Source organism: Hirundo rustica, chromosome 3 (genome assembly GCF_015227805.2).
Source record: "Hirundo rustica isolate bHirRus1 chromosome 3, bHirRus1.pri.v3, whole genome shotgun sequence".
Lineage (NCBI taxonomy): Eukaryota > Metazoa > Chordata > Aves > Passeriformes > Hirundinidae > Hirundo > Hirundo rustica.
This window is the reverse complement of record NC_053452.1, coordinates 23,126,860-23,141,338: the sequence shown is the minus strand read 5'-3', so window position 1 is coordinate 23,141,338 and position 14,479 is coordinate 23,126,860. Positions and strand designations below refer to the sequence as shown.

Here is a 14,479-nt window from a genome sequence, read left to right as displayed (position 1 = left end):
GACGATTGAAAGCTCAGACACATCTTCCAGTATTATTTTGCAGCAGTCTGCTCAGCTCTTTTTCTCTGTGTAGCTGTCTGAACTGGCTTCATATCTCTCTGCTTGCATGATCTGCTTGTCAGTGCCTAACCAGAAGCATTCCTCCTGCTGTCTTCCCCAGGGCGTTTCTCAGTTCAATTGTAAATCAGCTGAGTAATGGTGCATTCAGCCCACTCTTTCTGAGCAAAGATCCAATTGATTTGAGCTCATGAAAGGGAATAGTAAACCAAAAAGTGCCAAGGGAATTTTATCTGTGCTGCATTCACTTTATTAAAACGTGGAGAGCAAAATATCGGGGGGTGGGAAGGACGCTGCACACTGTTCCCTCCTTGGGGAGTCTTGCGGAGCGCGTCTGCATTGGCTGAGCATAAATCACTCCTGCCGTCTTCAGCATCCCTCTCCCAGTTCATGTGAGGTAACGCTTGGACCTGCACAGGGTATTAGAGCCCCTGGCCAGTAATATCGTTGAACAAGCAGGAGAAGAGCAAAAGTGTCTCAGGAGTGAGAAATTATTCAGTAGCTTCTGCGCTGTTCCTTCTGCGGATGCAATCAGCGGATGATGTTTATCACCCCTGGAGGTCTGGGTCCAGCCATCTCCTCCAGGCCAGCAGGTACATCCCTGGGCTGGGGGCGAGTATTTTCAGTGAGGGGGAGAGTTTCTTGCAGTCATTGCAGGACACTGATGTCCGTGTAGTGCTTTGCTTTGCCTCCTGCATGCTTGTCTACGGCTTTACCCACTTGCTAACTGAAATATGGGAAGGGAAGATCGTGCTGAATATCTACAGCCCCTGTGGTGGCTGTGAAGAGCTGGGAGAGAGCTTTTAATTACTTACATTGTCGTGGTCGAATCTTTAGCTAGTCACCTCTCACTGTAGCCAAGCACAAGATTTTGAGTAGATTTCTCGATCTAAGGGATGTCACCCTGGCAGTTCCTCTTTGGGAAGCTGAACCAGCTGCTTGAGCCTTTCCCACATGGACCCTGGAGCTGCCAGGGGGAACTCTGGGCCTTCTATGTAGACAAGATCCATATGTGGGCTCAGTAGCACTCTGCCTCACAGTAAGCAATCCCAAGCCCATGGGAAATGCTGTCTGACTCCAGCTGGGAACCTGAGTGTTTATTGCTGGTGGTTGGGGGCCCTCTGAGCAGTTGCTTGGAAAAACAACTCCTCTGGTTTTACTGAAGCCTTATTGATGGTTTTGAAGTGTGAGATTTATTTTCCTCCTGCTCCACATGCTGCTCTGTGCTAGCAGCTTCAGCAGTGCTGATGTAACTGAAGTTGCTTGCTTGCTCCCCAGCCTGCTGCCATCCCTCCAGCTTACTGCTGCCCAGTGGCACTTGCACATGGCCCCAGCCCGTGGGAGGGGCAGGAAAGGGGAGAGACAGACACCCTGTAGTTTTCTGTGCTCATCTTGGCCAGATTTCAGCAAAAACACCCTTGCTGGGCTCTTAAGGCGTGAAGCACTGCCCCTTCTCAGGTATAGATTCCAGCACTTGCTCTTGTTGAACTTTGTGTGGTTGGTGGTTGCCCATCTCTCTGATTTGTTGAGGTCTCTGCAGCGCCTCTCTGCCCTTGAAGGAGTCAACAGCTCTTCTCAATTTGATGCTGTCCTCAGACTTACTTATTCCTTGGAGTTCTATGTCCATGTTGTTAATGAAGATGTTGAAGAGACCTTGGCTGAGGATGGAGCCCTGCAGAACCCCTCCAGTGACTGGACTCTGGCTGATGTTACCAGTTTGCTAGGACTCTTCTGTGCCTGACCCGTGAGCTTCTTGTGCTTGAGTTTCTGCCTCTTGTCCTGTTGGTCGGCACCACTGAGAAGAGCCTGGCTCCATCATCTTGATTGTCATGAAGACCCAGGATTAGGAGGCCACTGAGCTTTGCTGCAGCTGCTTTTGCCCTCTCCTGCTCTGCACTGCTTCTCTCTCGTGACATCTAATTCACTCCCTGACTCTCCATCCTGCAGTTCCAGTCCCAGCTCAGAAGTGTGATTACAGCTGCAGCATTGCTGTGTGCTTGTCTTTTGTTTGCCACAATACAGCTCTCCTTGGGCAGAGCAGAAAGGAAAAGCTATAATAATGATGCATGGACAGAGGGGAAGGTCTGATGTGCCTTTCCAGCCCATTTGCTGTGCATTTCATCTCGGGTGGGGACTCTCATTAACAGTCCCTCAGCAGAAGCCACCTGTACCTAAAGGTTAATTTCCGCAGCGGTTGTTGCTGCGTTATTTGATGGCGGGTAATTTTTGCCCTCAAAAGATCCTTCTACTCCTACTAAGTATTTAATGAGATTAAATTGCAACTTCTCTGAGCCCTTGTGGCAGAAGTGTGTATGTGTGGCAGGTGGCCACCAAAGCTTTGTATGGACTTAACAGAAAGGCACTTGGGGAGCAGAGTGAAAACCCTTTCATAATGAGGGGGAAAAATAGTGGCGATGTTTGAAAGCTTCATAGGTGTTAATAAAAGATAGTGCTTTTTCAGTTACACAGAGTGATAAATACAATGGGCTTTTGCAAGAATCGGTCTATAGGACACAAATTATTGTAACATGGCTTTGATGTACACAGGATGCACCTTTTAAGGCCCGAAGCAAGGTGACCTTTGAAATGAGGTGAGTGTGTGCTGAGTTTTGCAGTTGACATAATGGCGCTGGGCCCCATTCTGCCCTTGCAGTGTATTTTTTATCTTTAATTATAAATCATCTACTGGTGGTGGGGTGAAGGCATTTTTCTCAGAGAAGCTAGTCCGAAGGCATCAGTGACCCAGTGAGACCACCTAAGGCAAACAGAGCTGCTTCTGTTCTGCCTAGGTGATGTTGGGGTGGGCTTTGCCAGTCCCTGCAGGGTGTCTGTGTTTGATGGCAGTGGGGCAGGAGGTGGGTGCACGTGGCCTTGGCTGGGTGACAGATGTGTGTGCTAGGGAGGTCTGTGCTCTGCTGGGCACAGTCTTCCAGACCCGTGGGCATACAGCCAGTGAAGTGCACCATGAGCTGAGCCCGCAGTGTTGTCTGTTCCTTTACCCTCTAACACATTTTCTCCAGGCTGCTAAAGCTGATGACATCTAGCACTGAATGCAGCTAAACATGTCTGACATGGAACTGAAAAGCTTCCCTGTGGCTGTTCTGAAAGTTTTGTGCCAGTGTTTTTCTTGCCTGTTTTTTCTTTTGTTTGTTTGTGAAACTCCTTGCTCTTGACCTCAGATTCTGCGCAGTTCATGAATCTCTTTATTAGTTGGTTCATGCATTTACCCAGAAGCCGAAAGTTTGAATTTGTGAAATTCAACAAACACTGGGTGAAATAGTCCCTTGAGAAAATGGTTTACAGAGAGATGAGAGCCGCTGGATGTGCTTTTCATGCCTTCCTAAAAAACAAAGAGGTGAAATGTGGGGTGCAGGCAGGGGTCAGTATCCCAGGGCATCACACTGGTGGTGAGGTGGTGGCATGTTAAGCTGGGCAGAACCAGAACTGAGCCCAAATTGTGTTTTACAGTTTTGGTACAAAGGCTTTTTTGTGCTCTCAGTTTCCCAGCAGCTGTCAGGCAGCCCTGCTATGCAGGCAGGGGAGGAGGGCTGGTCACAGTAACATCCCAGGATATCTCAGCTGTGCGGCGGCTCTTGTTTCACTGCTGTGAAATACCTCCTTTTTGGGCATGTGCTAGGGAGAGGAGGGGATGCTGGTGATTCCCAGCGCAGAATCCAGGACAGAGCAGGTTCCTGCAGCTTCAGTGGGAACTGAGCCCAGTTCTCCCTCCATCTGTCAGGATACCCCGGCACTATCCTGGCAGTGCTGCCTTTTGGGCTGGTGTATTTTGTAGTGGCAGCACCGTGACCAACTGACTCAAGGGATGGCTCCAAGGTTACAGCAGGTGCCTCTGGCTGGGGTAACCCCAGGCTGGAGCGTTTTGCTACAGCCTTTTCTGGTCATCCCTCCTCCATCCCCCAGGCGTGGGTGGGGGCCTCAGCTGCAGAGGGGAAGGGCACCTGCTGTCCCAGGGGCCAGGTGCCAGCACGTGGAGCCAGGGTGAGTTTCAGCTGTCCCGGGATTAGCAGCAGGGAGCTGCGTGCAACGTCGGTGCTGACGCAGAGCTGCTTGTGTGAGGGATTCTCTGCCCGTCCTTGCCCTGGCACGGGCCAGCAGCCTCCCGAGGAGGTGAGCTGCACGTAGCTCCCCTCTGAGATCACACACTACACTGCGTGGAGCTTGCTCCTGGCCTCTCCTGTGCCTTTGAAACGGCCACTCAGTGATTCCAGGGACAGGGTTTGCTTTTTAACAGCGTTGTTTCTGACCATGCCTCTGTGCTTATCTAATTAATTATTCATCTTGGACATTTCCTTTGGTCCCTCTTACCAATGTGTTACAATGGTAACATGCTAAAACATGAGGAGTGGCAATGTCAAGGGCCAGTTTACAGAAGAAAAGGCAGACTGTCACCTTGGAGAGGAATAAATCCAAATTTCTTGGTACTATTTGAAGACATGAGAAAATAAGGCTCAATAAACTAAGTTGTATCAAACCCTCAAGAAAAGGAGGTAAATGCTTTTCCCTTTGGAAGCGTGGGAGTTTGATGTTGATATCGAGTGGGGAGCTTCCACAGGTCTAGGGAGGGTGGTCTCTCTTTGGGTGTGCTGGCCTGGACAATGTTGTGGCTTTTACCTTTCCCGTAAGTGTGATTAAGAGTCACCCCCTTCCCCGTCTGAACCATTGCATCCTTATTTTCCAAGCAGTGAGATGGGTTCTGGCAGCACTGGCTGTACCTGGGCGCAGTGAGAACAGGTTTGTGTTTACAAGAAAGCCTTTTGCCCTGGCAGTTAAGAGCCCCAAACCTGCCGAAGATGTCTTGCAGGTGTAACTGTACCTGCCGCTTTCCCAGCACCGTTGTTGCCTTGATGCAGTGCACCCCAGCTACTTAACGAACGGGCAGCCCTCCGTGGAACGATTCCCCATCAGCTTTAAAACCCACTTCTCAGGGAACTATTTTCATCACGTGGTGCTTGGGATTTACTGCAACGGCCGCTACGGCTCGCTGGGCATGAGCAGGCGATCGGATCTGATGGACAAACCTCTCACGTACCGAACTCTGAGCGACCTCATCTTCGACTTCGAAGACTCCTATAAAAAGTACTTGCATTCAGTCAAAAAAGTCAAAATCGGATTGTACGTCCCGCACGAGCCGCACAGCTTCCAGCCCATCGAGTGGAAACAGCTGGTCCTCAATGTCTCCAAAATGGTGCGCACAGAAGTCAGAAAGGAGCTGGAGAAGTTTGCCAGGGATATGAGGATGAAGGTAGGTCCGTGCACGTGGGTGTTGGGCTCAGGAGGCAGCTGTGCCTTGTCCCATCCTACGGGGATGGGTCTTGCTCTGTGTCAGTGTGAGATCATGCAGGAATCAGGTGTGCTGGGGGCGGTGCTTGCATCTGTCTCGGTGCTGCTTCCCCAGGATTTGGTGTGCTTTCCACCCCTTACAGCTGTTTAGTTGAAGGATCTCCCCTTTAGCCTGGGAAACACTTGAACCCATACTTGTCCCTGGCTATCAGGGACCTCTTGCCCAGTTTGCTTTCCTCAGTGAGTCCAGAAGAAGGTGGTTGGGAAGAATCAGCGTGGCTGGGGCTGGAACTGCTGGGAAGTGTGGCCCGCTCGCAGGTAGGGGGGATCTGCTTTTTCCACCTGAGCTGCAGGAGGTGCCATGGGACATCTGTGTCAGTGGTTGCCTCTCCTTGCAGGACATACCAGGGGGCTGATGTCCACCACCCTCAGCTAAATCACAGAGCAGGTTATGTGGGAAGGGCGAGTAAAGCAACTCCCTGACAGACTGGTGCTTCCCTGCTGGCTGGTTGGACTGAAGAGCTCATTGGGAAACAACAGGGATTCAGGGCAGGCTGCCAGGGGCCTGGAGGGTTTGGCTGTCCTTGGGCATGAGGGGTGTCCCTGACCGTGCCTCTGAGCCTGGCATGGGCTGGAGCTGTTTGTGGTCGTGGTGGAAGCAGGTTTGGTGCCTGTCCAGCTGGCTGCCAGCAGCGAGAGCAGAGCAGGTGTGTTGCTAAGTATGGGTCTGGCTCTTGTGGAGAGGTATGTGGCATCGTGTCCAAGTTATTCTGGGTTCTCGTCCCCTTCCCTGCTAAAGAACGGCTCCTACGTAGCAGCCACGTGCCCTTTTGGCTGAGGCAGCTGCCCCCTTGCCCTGACCTTGGAGCGAGCCTTGCCAGGGGCATTGTAGCCCCTATGTTCTGCTGCTGTCTCTCCTGCCCTGCCAAGGAGTTTTGAGGGCCACCTTGTACCATTTTATCTATCGCCTTAAGCATATGGGCTTGATTACTCATGTAATTGAGTTTGGGTTTTTTCCTTCTTCTCTATTCATATGCTTTTAATACTATCCAGAGAGCAAACAGCTGAAGCAGGCGTGAGTTGAAGAATAAATCCAAATTTCTTGGTACTATTTGAAGACATGAGAAAATAAGGCTCAATAAACTAAGTTGTATCAAACCCTCAAGTAAAGGAGGTAAATGAGGAGCTGAAGAAGTCCACATGGGTGGGTGACTTACTGAGTTTTGTCCTTGCTTTTGATAGAGGGACCAGCTCTCTGTGTGTGTTGAGCTGTGACACTGGGTCTAGTCCTGGTGGGTGCCTCAGGGCCAGGACCACAGCCCTGAACCCTCGAAGGCTGAAGGCCCTGCATCTGATCTTTTCCTCTAGTTACGACAGAATTCAGAGGGCTTCCATTGTGAGTTGGCTGAGTTTGGAGGATCAGGTCTTTAAAGCAGTGCAGAAGTGTGAGTGTATTGCGGATGGCCCTCTGATGTTGGAGGGCCTGGAGGATAGGGGCAAGTTGGAGACCTACTGAAAAGCCTCACTGTCAGAGTTCAGCTGCCAGCCTGAGAGATGGTCACCTCTGTTTGCTGTGAGAAAAGCTGGAGAGGGTGATTTGGCTGCCCGAGTTTCTTTCAGCTGAGGCTCAAAGCCATTTTTCTTATCTCTTGCTGTTGCCAGCTCTGAAGAAAGCCGTGGATGAGACAGTATTCAGCTGGGAACTGAACTGGTGACACCAACTAATTTTTGCAGGGGGCCCCTGAACAGCTATCACATTATAACAGCTTTGAGTTCCTCTTAACCTGGGCAGGGTTTGAATAAGCCCCAAGGGACTGAAGGCTCTTTGTGTGCCATCCCTGCTACTGTATGAGGCCCTTTATTTTGAACTTTTATTTGCAGTGAATCATTGCCTTTACTGAAGGCCACTTCCTTCCCTCCCCCCTGTCTCACAGATTCTGAAGCCCTCAAGTGCCCATTCTCCGATGAAGGAGAGATCCCGGGGTAAGTCGCTGTCCCCTCGCCGGAGGCAAGGCAGCCCTCAGAGACGGGCCTGCAGGAGAGATAAATCGTGAGTATTCCTGCCACTGGCTCTGCTGGGGCACAAAGGGAGGGTGGTGATGTTACTTTGCTGTGCAAAACCTCCGTGCTCACTGGCTCATGCAGGAAAACGGCACCAGGTGCCTTAGTTACCGGAGAGGCTCCGGAAGCTGCGGGCACTGCCGATGTCCTGGCATTGCTGTGCTTCCTGCTGCCTGAGGACCCCTCCTTGCAGGGTCCTTGGTCCTTGTGCAGCTTACAGAGACAGTGGAAAAGTAAACTTGTCTTTCCAAAGTGACAACATCACTTGAATTGTATTCTTTGATTTTAATCAGGTTAAAAAAAACCCCAGGCCACTCTCCACGTGTGTCGTAGTTAAGAGTTGTTCTTTAGCTCTGTGGGGGAAGGATGGATGCAATACCTCTAAATGGATAAAACTGTGCTTCCAGATCCACAGGCCTTTTACATTCAGTCAAATGTGATGTGGCAGACCTGAGTTCTAGCTGTAGTGCTCCATGCCAGGAAGCTGACAACTGTGAAAGCCTATACGTAACCCAGATTAGTCAGATATTTATGATCATTGCTTTTAAATAGGCTCCCAGACTACTGTCTCAGCACTTATTTATTTTAAAGCAGCTAACAAAGACATTAGACTAACCTTCTAAAGATAACTTCAAGATACATTAGCAGATGATTTCACAGCAAGCTTTTGTTTTTACACGTTCATTCACACTCAGTCCACGATGCTGTACTTTGGGCTTCGTCACTGAGAGCTCCTTGTTTAGTGCATAGATAATTATAGTTGTAATGGGCTCAGCTGCTTCAGGCTTTTTCACCTCCTAGATTCTCTTTGAGGAACAGTTTCATTTTTGAGTTTCTGGTAGCGCTTCCGAAGTTGCTGGAGTGGATCAAGTATTTCTGGAGAGGAGTGAGTGTCACTGGGCTTGGAGACTCTCCAGTTGAGGTGGTTTTCTGAAAGAGCTAATGAGCTCTGCTCTGCAGGGACTGATCCCTCCTTGGCAGCTTTGCTTTTGCAGGACAGAAAGACAGGGAGCGTACAGGTGGCCGTGCAGTGGCTTCAGCACCTGTTACCTGCGCAGCGGTTCTGCTCTGTTGCTCTGTACCGAGAGCAAGTTATATGTAACTCTAAAATAAACCCTGGGTCACCATGATGGGAGATGCAGGACCCAGACACAGTGTGATGAGCTGTGAGCCCTGAAGGGGGAATGGCATCCCCTGCTCAGGGGTGAGCTGAATGGCACATCCCAGCGCACGCAGCGGTTGACATAAGGCGAGAAATACAACAGGAGGAATGGGGTATTCTCTTCTCCATATTGATGGATCTCTGAGAAGCTGATGGAGTGAGGGGCCTTTGTGTTACACACAGAATAGGAGTCAGGTTTGCTAGGCTTTAGGCTGGAATCCTAGCTAAAGAATGGCTGTGCTCATCAACACTGTGTTTTGTTTCTTTGTGGATCTCTTACTCATGTGCTGTAATTACAGCTTTCTTGAGCTTGCTGGGGAGAGAAGTATTTTGCTCCAGTGTGAGCTGGCAGGGGTTGAATAACACAATCATTTGAAAGGCTTCACCTGCTGATGGCAAGCTGTTATTACACCCTGGGTTTCGTCAACAGTAAAATTATATGGGCCTGCTGGGAGAAATCTCCCACTGAAGGATATGTGGAGTGGTGAACTACAGTGTCTTGGCTGGATTGTTTCTGAAGGACAAAGGCTGAAACTGTGCTGAAGGATGGAAGAGGATTTCACGGCCACAAACGTTTAAGTTCTCATCCTTGTTTATTGTTCAAGTTTATTAGGTAAATGTTAGTGGTGGCTGCCAGCAAGCCCATGACAGCCTTTTAGCCTGGAAATGCAGCTGCAAGGCAAGTGGGGCACATTGCAGGACAGGTGGCAATGCAATAGCCAGTACATGCCTGCCTGGGAGGCTGGTTTGTAGACAAACTGCAGCTTGTTAACTGAGCTATGCAGCAGTCCATGTGCTCTTAGCCCACAGCTGGTGTGATCCTACATGAATACAGAGGATATAGACAGGGTAGTCTGGTAAGTCTGAAGCTTTACTGTGTCCACTTGCCCATCCTCTGAAGTCCCAAAGCAGAAGGGTGCAGTAAATTGCAAACCTGTGCTGGAACAGGCAATGCAGTGTTTCATCCTCACCAGGAGTGCTTAGAGCTGGAGGGGTTTGGGAGAGTTGCTCTGATTTTGGAAGGGAGGGTCATGCAGTTGCCTGGAGAATCTCTGTTCCCAAATGTCAGCTCACCAGATCTATTTCTTTTCAATTTCATGTTGAGGCTTAACATGCAGGTTCTGTGAGTGGTGTGGCAACACTGGCTTTGTGTGCTTCCAGTCCAGTGTAGCTGCTGAAAGGGAAATTCTGCTATTCTGTTTTCTCAGGATGTGCAAGGGGGCAGGATAACATTAGGATGTAAAATCAGGCAGCTCCAGTGCAGACAGCTCGTGAAGACTGTGCCCAGCAACTGGACACAGCTTGCTCACCTGCTCATGGCCAGGGTGCTTTGGACAGGAGGGTGATCTGATGGGCCAGTAAAGCAGAGGCCCCTCGCCTCAGAGGGCACATTTGGTATATGGTCATTTACCAGCCAAAGAGAATGGGATCTGTGGTGCCTCTGGTTCAAGTCCTGGCTTTTCCTGAAACTTGTGGAGGACAGGCTGTTTGCAGCTAAAAGCTACAGACAGTTGTGGATGGGTGGAAATGGGCACATCACCATAGGTGTACAGTGACTCCTCGTCTCTCTTGGATAATCAGAGAAGGTACTACCATCCAGGCTTGCTTTAATTAAAACCATATTGTGACCTTAATTAAAGGGAGGGAGAAAAGGGTGTGAAGAGGATCCCTAAATTGGAGAGAGGGGGGGGGAAGGAAGGACACCGAAAATTTCATACAGTGCATCTCTTGCTGGTCTCTGACTCCTACGCAAGCTCTGAGGGATGCAGCTTGTAGCTTGTTTACTGGTTAGTCAAATCCCATCTGCTCTGAAGGAATAATGTGGAAAAATGCAAACTCTCTTACAGTGATTTCTTTGTGTGATCCCTTCCTGCAAGTGAGAGACCAGTGAAGACTCTTTCACTCCTGTGAAGTACTTAAACGGAGACAAACACGAGGCATGGTGTAGGGTAGTACTGCAGTGAGGATGGTGAGGTTACTATGAGACGTTCTTAGATAAGTGGCCAAGAACAGGTTTCAATGTGCTGCTAGGCAGAAGAGCATTAGCTGTCCATAGCAATGTCCCCAACTCTCAAATGCTGTGCAGTTTCTCAGCAGGGATCTGGTGTTAGCAGTTCTGCTCTTGAAAAAAATAAAAATTGCTTATTGAATCAAAGAATGAAAAAATATTTCAGAGGCTCTGTTGCACACGTGTATGTGTGAGCTAAACACCCCCAGATGTTGGGACTGCAGCAGTACAGCTCTTCCCTGGTGTGTGCCACAGGCAGGGCTGGGCTTCCCCTGGTTTCTAGCCTGCCTGTGGCACTGTTGCCTGCCCTGAGCTGCTCCGGTGGGAATGGGCTGGCAGCCTGCAGCAGGGAGGTAAGTGCCAGCCTGGCTGTGCAAACTCAGGGGTCACATCTGCTGCAGAGTGAGCAGAGTAAGCACACAGAGCTGGAAACCAGGGCTGAGGAGCTGAAAGCACCGGAGCCACGATCAGCCTCCCATTGTGCTACTGGGGCTTTAGCTGTGTTTCTGCAGGGAAGCAGACCTGCTATAGAGTACTGGAGAATTGTGTGCTTTAAACAATGTCTGTCTTTAGAAAAGCAAACAGACGGCTTAGTGTGAAAACAGCCAAGAGCCTGCAATAAGCTCTCAGATTAGATGCTTCCACAGACTTTAAATCAGCTGAATAGTTTTAGTTTGACAACTTTGTTGCAGGAGCTTTTCCATTGCTTGCTAAAAAGAGAGAGACTGATGGCTCAAGGTTTTCTTTGGTTCAGGCTGTTGGAATACTTAAATGGCCTAACAGCATCCATGTGTGTGTGAATGGTATCAGAATGTTGGATGGCAGGAGACTGAAGGGAATCCACCCTGTGTTTTCTGGTTGGTGGGCTGCAGCCCTTCACACAGACCCAGCCAGGAGGAAGGGGTAGGCTGGGAGAGCCAACATGCAGTGGGGCCATGTGGGGAGCTCTGCCTGTTTGCTCTCGGCTGTTTCAGCTTTATTCCAAAAGCTGGAGTCCTGCTCCAGGGCTGATGGCAGGTGTGTCTAGTCTTAGCTACTCATTTAGGCCCCCCCTCAAGTCAGGAGGAGGGGGTGCTTCAGGCTCACATCCTGGATCCCAGTGTGGTGGCACAGCTTGTCCTTCACTGGTGCGTGGCTTCAGAGGCCACACACAGACAGCTCGATCACAGTAGCTCCTGGAGCAGATTTCCCAGGACTGCGTTTGAGATGGCAGCATTAGTTCCATGGCATAGTTCCTCCGAGGCAAGCTTCTCCCCGTGTGACTGCCGTGCTCGCTCACCCGCACGGCCGTGCGGGATCGCTGGTCAGCAGCGCCCTCTTCCCTCCCTGTGCGCAGGCCGGCGGTGCGGGACAAGAAAGGAGACCTGGCTACTCTCAACGAGGTGGGCTACCAGCTCCGCATCTGACACAGCCGTGCGCGCACTCCAGAGGGCTTCCCGCTGCTGCCGCTGCACTTTACCTGCACTCCCTTGGAAGGAAAAAGGAATGGGACCGCTGAGTAACTTACATACTCTCACAATAAAGTCTGACCTAGAAAATAGGGGGTAGCTGTTTTTGGTGGCAGTATTTATTTCAATATATAGAAAAGCATCAGTGAAGAGAACCTAAAATTAGATTTGCCAGGAGATGGGATTTTATTTCTCTCCCATCATGTAGCAGGTGACTCCAGTGGTGTGAGTTTCTTCAAATATAATTTCCCTGTACAAGTGTTAATTGAACTTGGCCTTGTGCTAAGTGGTAGCGTTGGAATAACTAACTAATCGTATTCTTAGTATTAAGATGTGCTGGGGTGCAGTGCAATTAAAAGAAATCATATTCACTAATAATCTTTAATTCAGCAATAAAAGCAAGCAGTGCAGAAGTGGCATAAGTTTTTAAAGTATCAATATTACCTCACTAGACTTAATAGATATGCAAAACTGTCAGTATTATTGTTTTCTAACTAATTTGTACTGTTTCCCAGCATTACTGGGAGTATTAAAACAGCACTGGATGTTTTACTGCCACCTGTATTATTATTTTCTGCATGTTGCCGAAGATGTTAAGTAATAGTAATATGCAAGTGTATTCTTAACACTGACATCTTGTTAGGCAAGATACGAGGTTTGAGGTTTTTTTAAATGATAATAATTGATAAATAATGAATTTTTAAACTTTCATAATTTTTTTATACTTTTGTCACAAGCTTTTAGTCTTTCTGAACTACACTGCTGAAGCACAAAACATAAAGATTGCTGTTTTATAGAGACAAGTCATCTTTTTCTCATATATGTAGTACCTGGAATAATGGAAAAACTGTGGGAATTGCTGACCTGAGTCTATGTGCTTTTCTCTCCACATTTATGTGCAAATTTGAACCTTGTCTTTGAAAGGCTGAGCAGTCTCCGCTGGTGATGCCTTGACACCTTGTATCAAATCGGGCATGGCAGGCTGAAAACCTTCTGCCATGCTGTGCAAGGAGTTTTCCTACCTGTAGTAACAACTGCTTAGTCAGCCTTGAATAAGGAAGTATGGCTGAAACAGATTGAAAATCAAGCTTGTCTGCTTCTTCCCTGCTCAGCTGTTTTGTTGTAAGACTTGGCTAAGGACCTGTGATGGACAGCAGTGTTCTCAAGTGATGCGGTAAGACTCGCTGGGGTCCACCATCTGACTTAGAGAAGTTCTCTGGAAGCATTTGAGTGCTGCATTCCTAGAAATGTTTCATTAGGTGCCTGAATATAAACTGGATTATTGTACATGTCCAGCCTCTACCCTCTGTGCTGTGCTCATAGATGATGCTGCCATGGGCCTGGTGTACCTCCCCTCCTGGGCACTTACTGTTTTGGGATCTCGATGAAGATGGATGCTGTTACAGATTGACAGTAGTGCTTATTCAATCGGAATGATTTAAGCTCCTGGAACAGTTCTATCAGGCAGAAAATTAATGAATTCAGAAGGAAAGAATTGCTTGTACACAGACCTCATTGCTCAAAAAACTGAATTTCACCTGCCTAGGACAGGAAGAAAAAGCCAAGACCTTCTACAGCCAGTGAAAGGTTTTCTACTAATTAAGACTTCAGAAGCTCTAGAAAGAAAACTTTTCAGAAGTGTGACACTTCTTTATCCAAGTTTACCATATCAATAACAGGAAGGCCTTTCCCCATCCCTCTTTCTCTAAAACTTTTCCACTCCTGTGTTCACAGTAAGGGTTTTTTTTTGGTTAGGGTGTGAAGCTGAAGAGAAGGGGAAATACTCTTTTGGTAAAAGTTTTTATGTAATTTGACATCAGCTGCAGAGTTTTGGTTTCAAACTTTGTGCTGCCCAGTGTCTTGTGACCTAAACAATTTTTTAATGACTTTTCATGGGTAAAATGATGTGGAAAAATTTTTGATCAGCTGTATCCTATAGCACAATGTTATGTGATTTGCTGCAAGTTTTTTTCTATGAAACCATGATTTACTTCAGCTCAAATAATGCCTGTATATAGTTTCTACCCTTGTCCAGCACAATTTATTTTCTCTTAACTGATACTGAAGCTTTTTAATGCTGTAGGGGTGTGTTGACAAATTGCTTTTGCTTCTTGTTTGAGGTTCTGCTGAAATATTCTCTTGAAACTTGCTTATGATGGCATTTGTCTTAAGTGCGGTTCAAGTGACAGCAAAGTGGTCAAATAGTTTAGAAAAACATGCATGACTTTTTGGGCTTTTTCTCATCACTTGTATATGCACAGCATGAAACGTCAATAAAAGTATCATGGTGGTCTTTTTTTTTTATGACTTACTTGGGTTTTTTTGTCCTTTCAACAAGGGTTGTGACAACTGAACAGTATTTTTAGCTGTAACCTGGATGGACCCAGAAATCTGTTGCCTCTATCTAAGTATGCTGGCATCTATGAGATTATTCAGATGCTT

At 48.2% G+C, this 14,479-nt stretch overlaps 1 protein-coding gene across 1 annotated transcript in view; it reads left to right on the top strand.

The window, feature by feature from the left end:
* The window catches only part of VASH2 (vasohibin 2), a 33,992-nt gene extending 19,651 nt beyond the window's left edge, over nt 1–14,341 (top strand). The window contains exons 5-7 of the mRNA XM_040058287.1: nt 4,939–5,320; nt 7,293–7,408; nt 11,926–14,341. Of these exons, the coding sequence (XP_039914221.1) occupies nt 4,939–5,320; nt 7,293–7,408; nt 11,926–11,995 (568 nt within the window). The 3' untranslated portion in view covers nt 11,996–14,341. The remainder of the gene's footprint in view (nt 1–4,938; nt 5,321–7,292; nt 7,409–11,925) is intronic.
* The last annotated feature ends 138 nt before the right edge of the window (nt 14,342–14,479 follow it).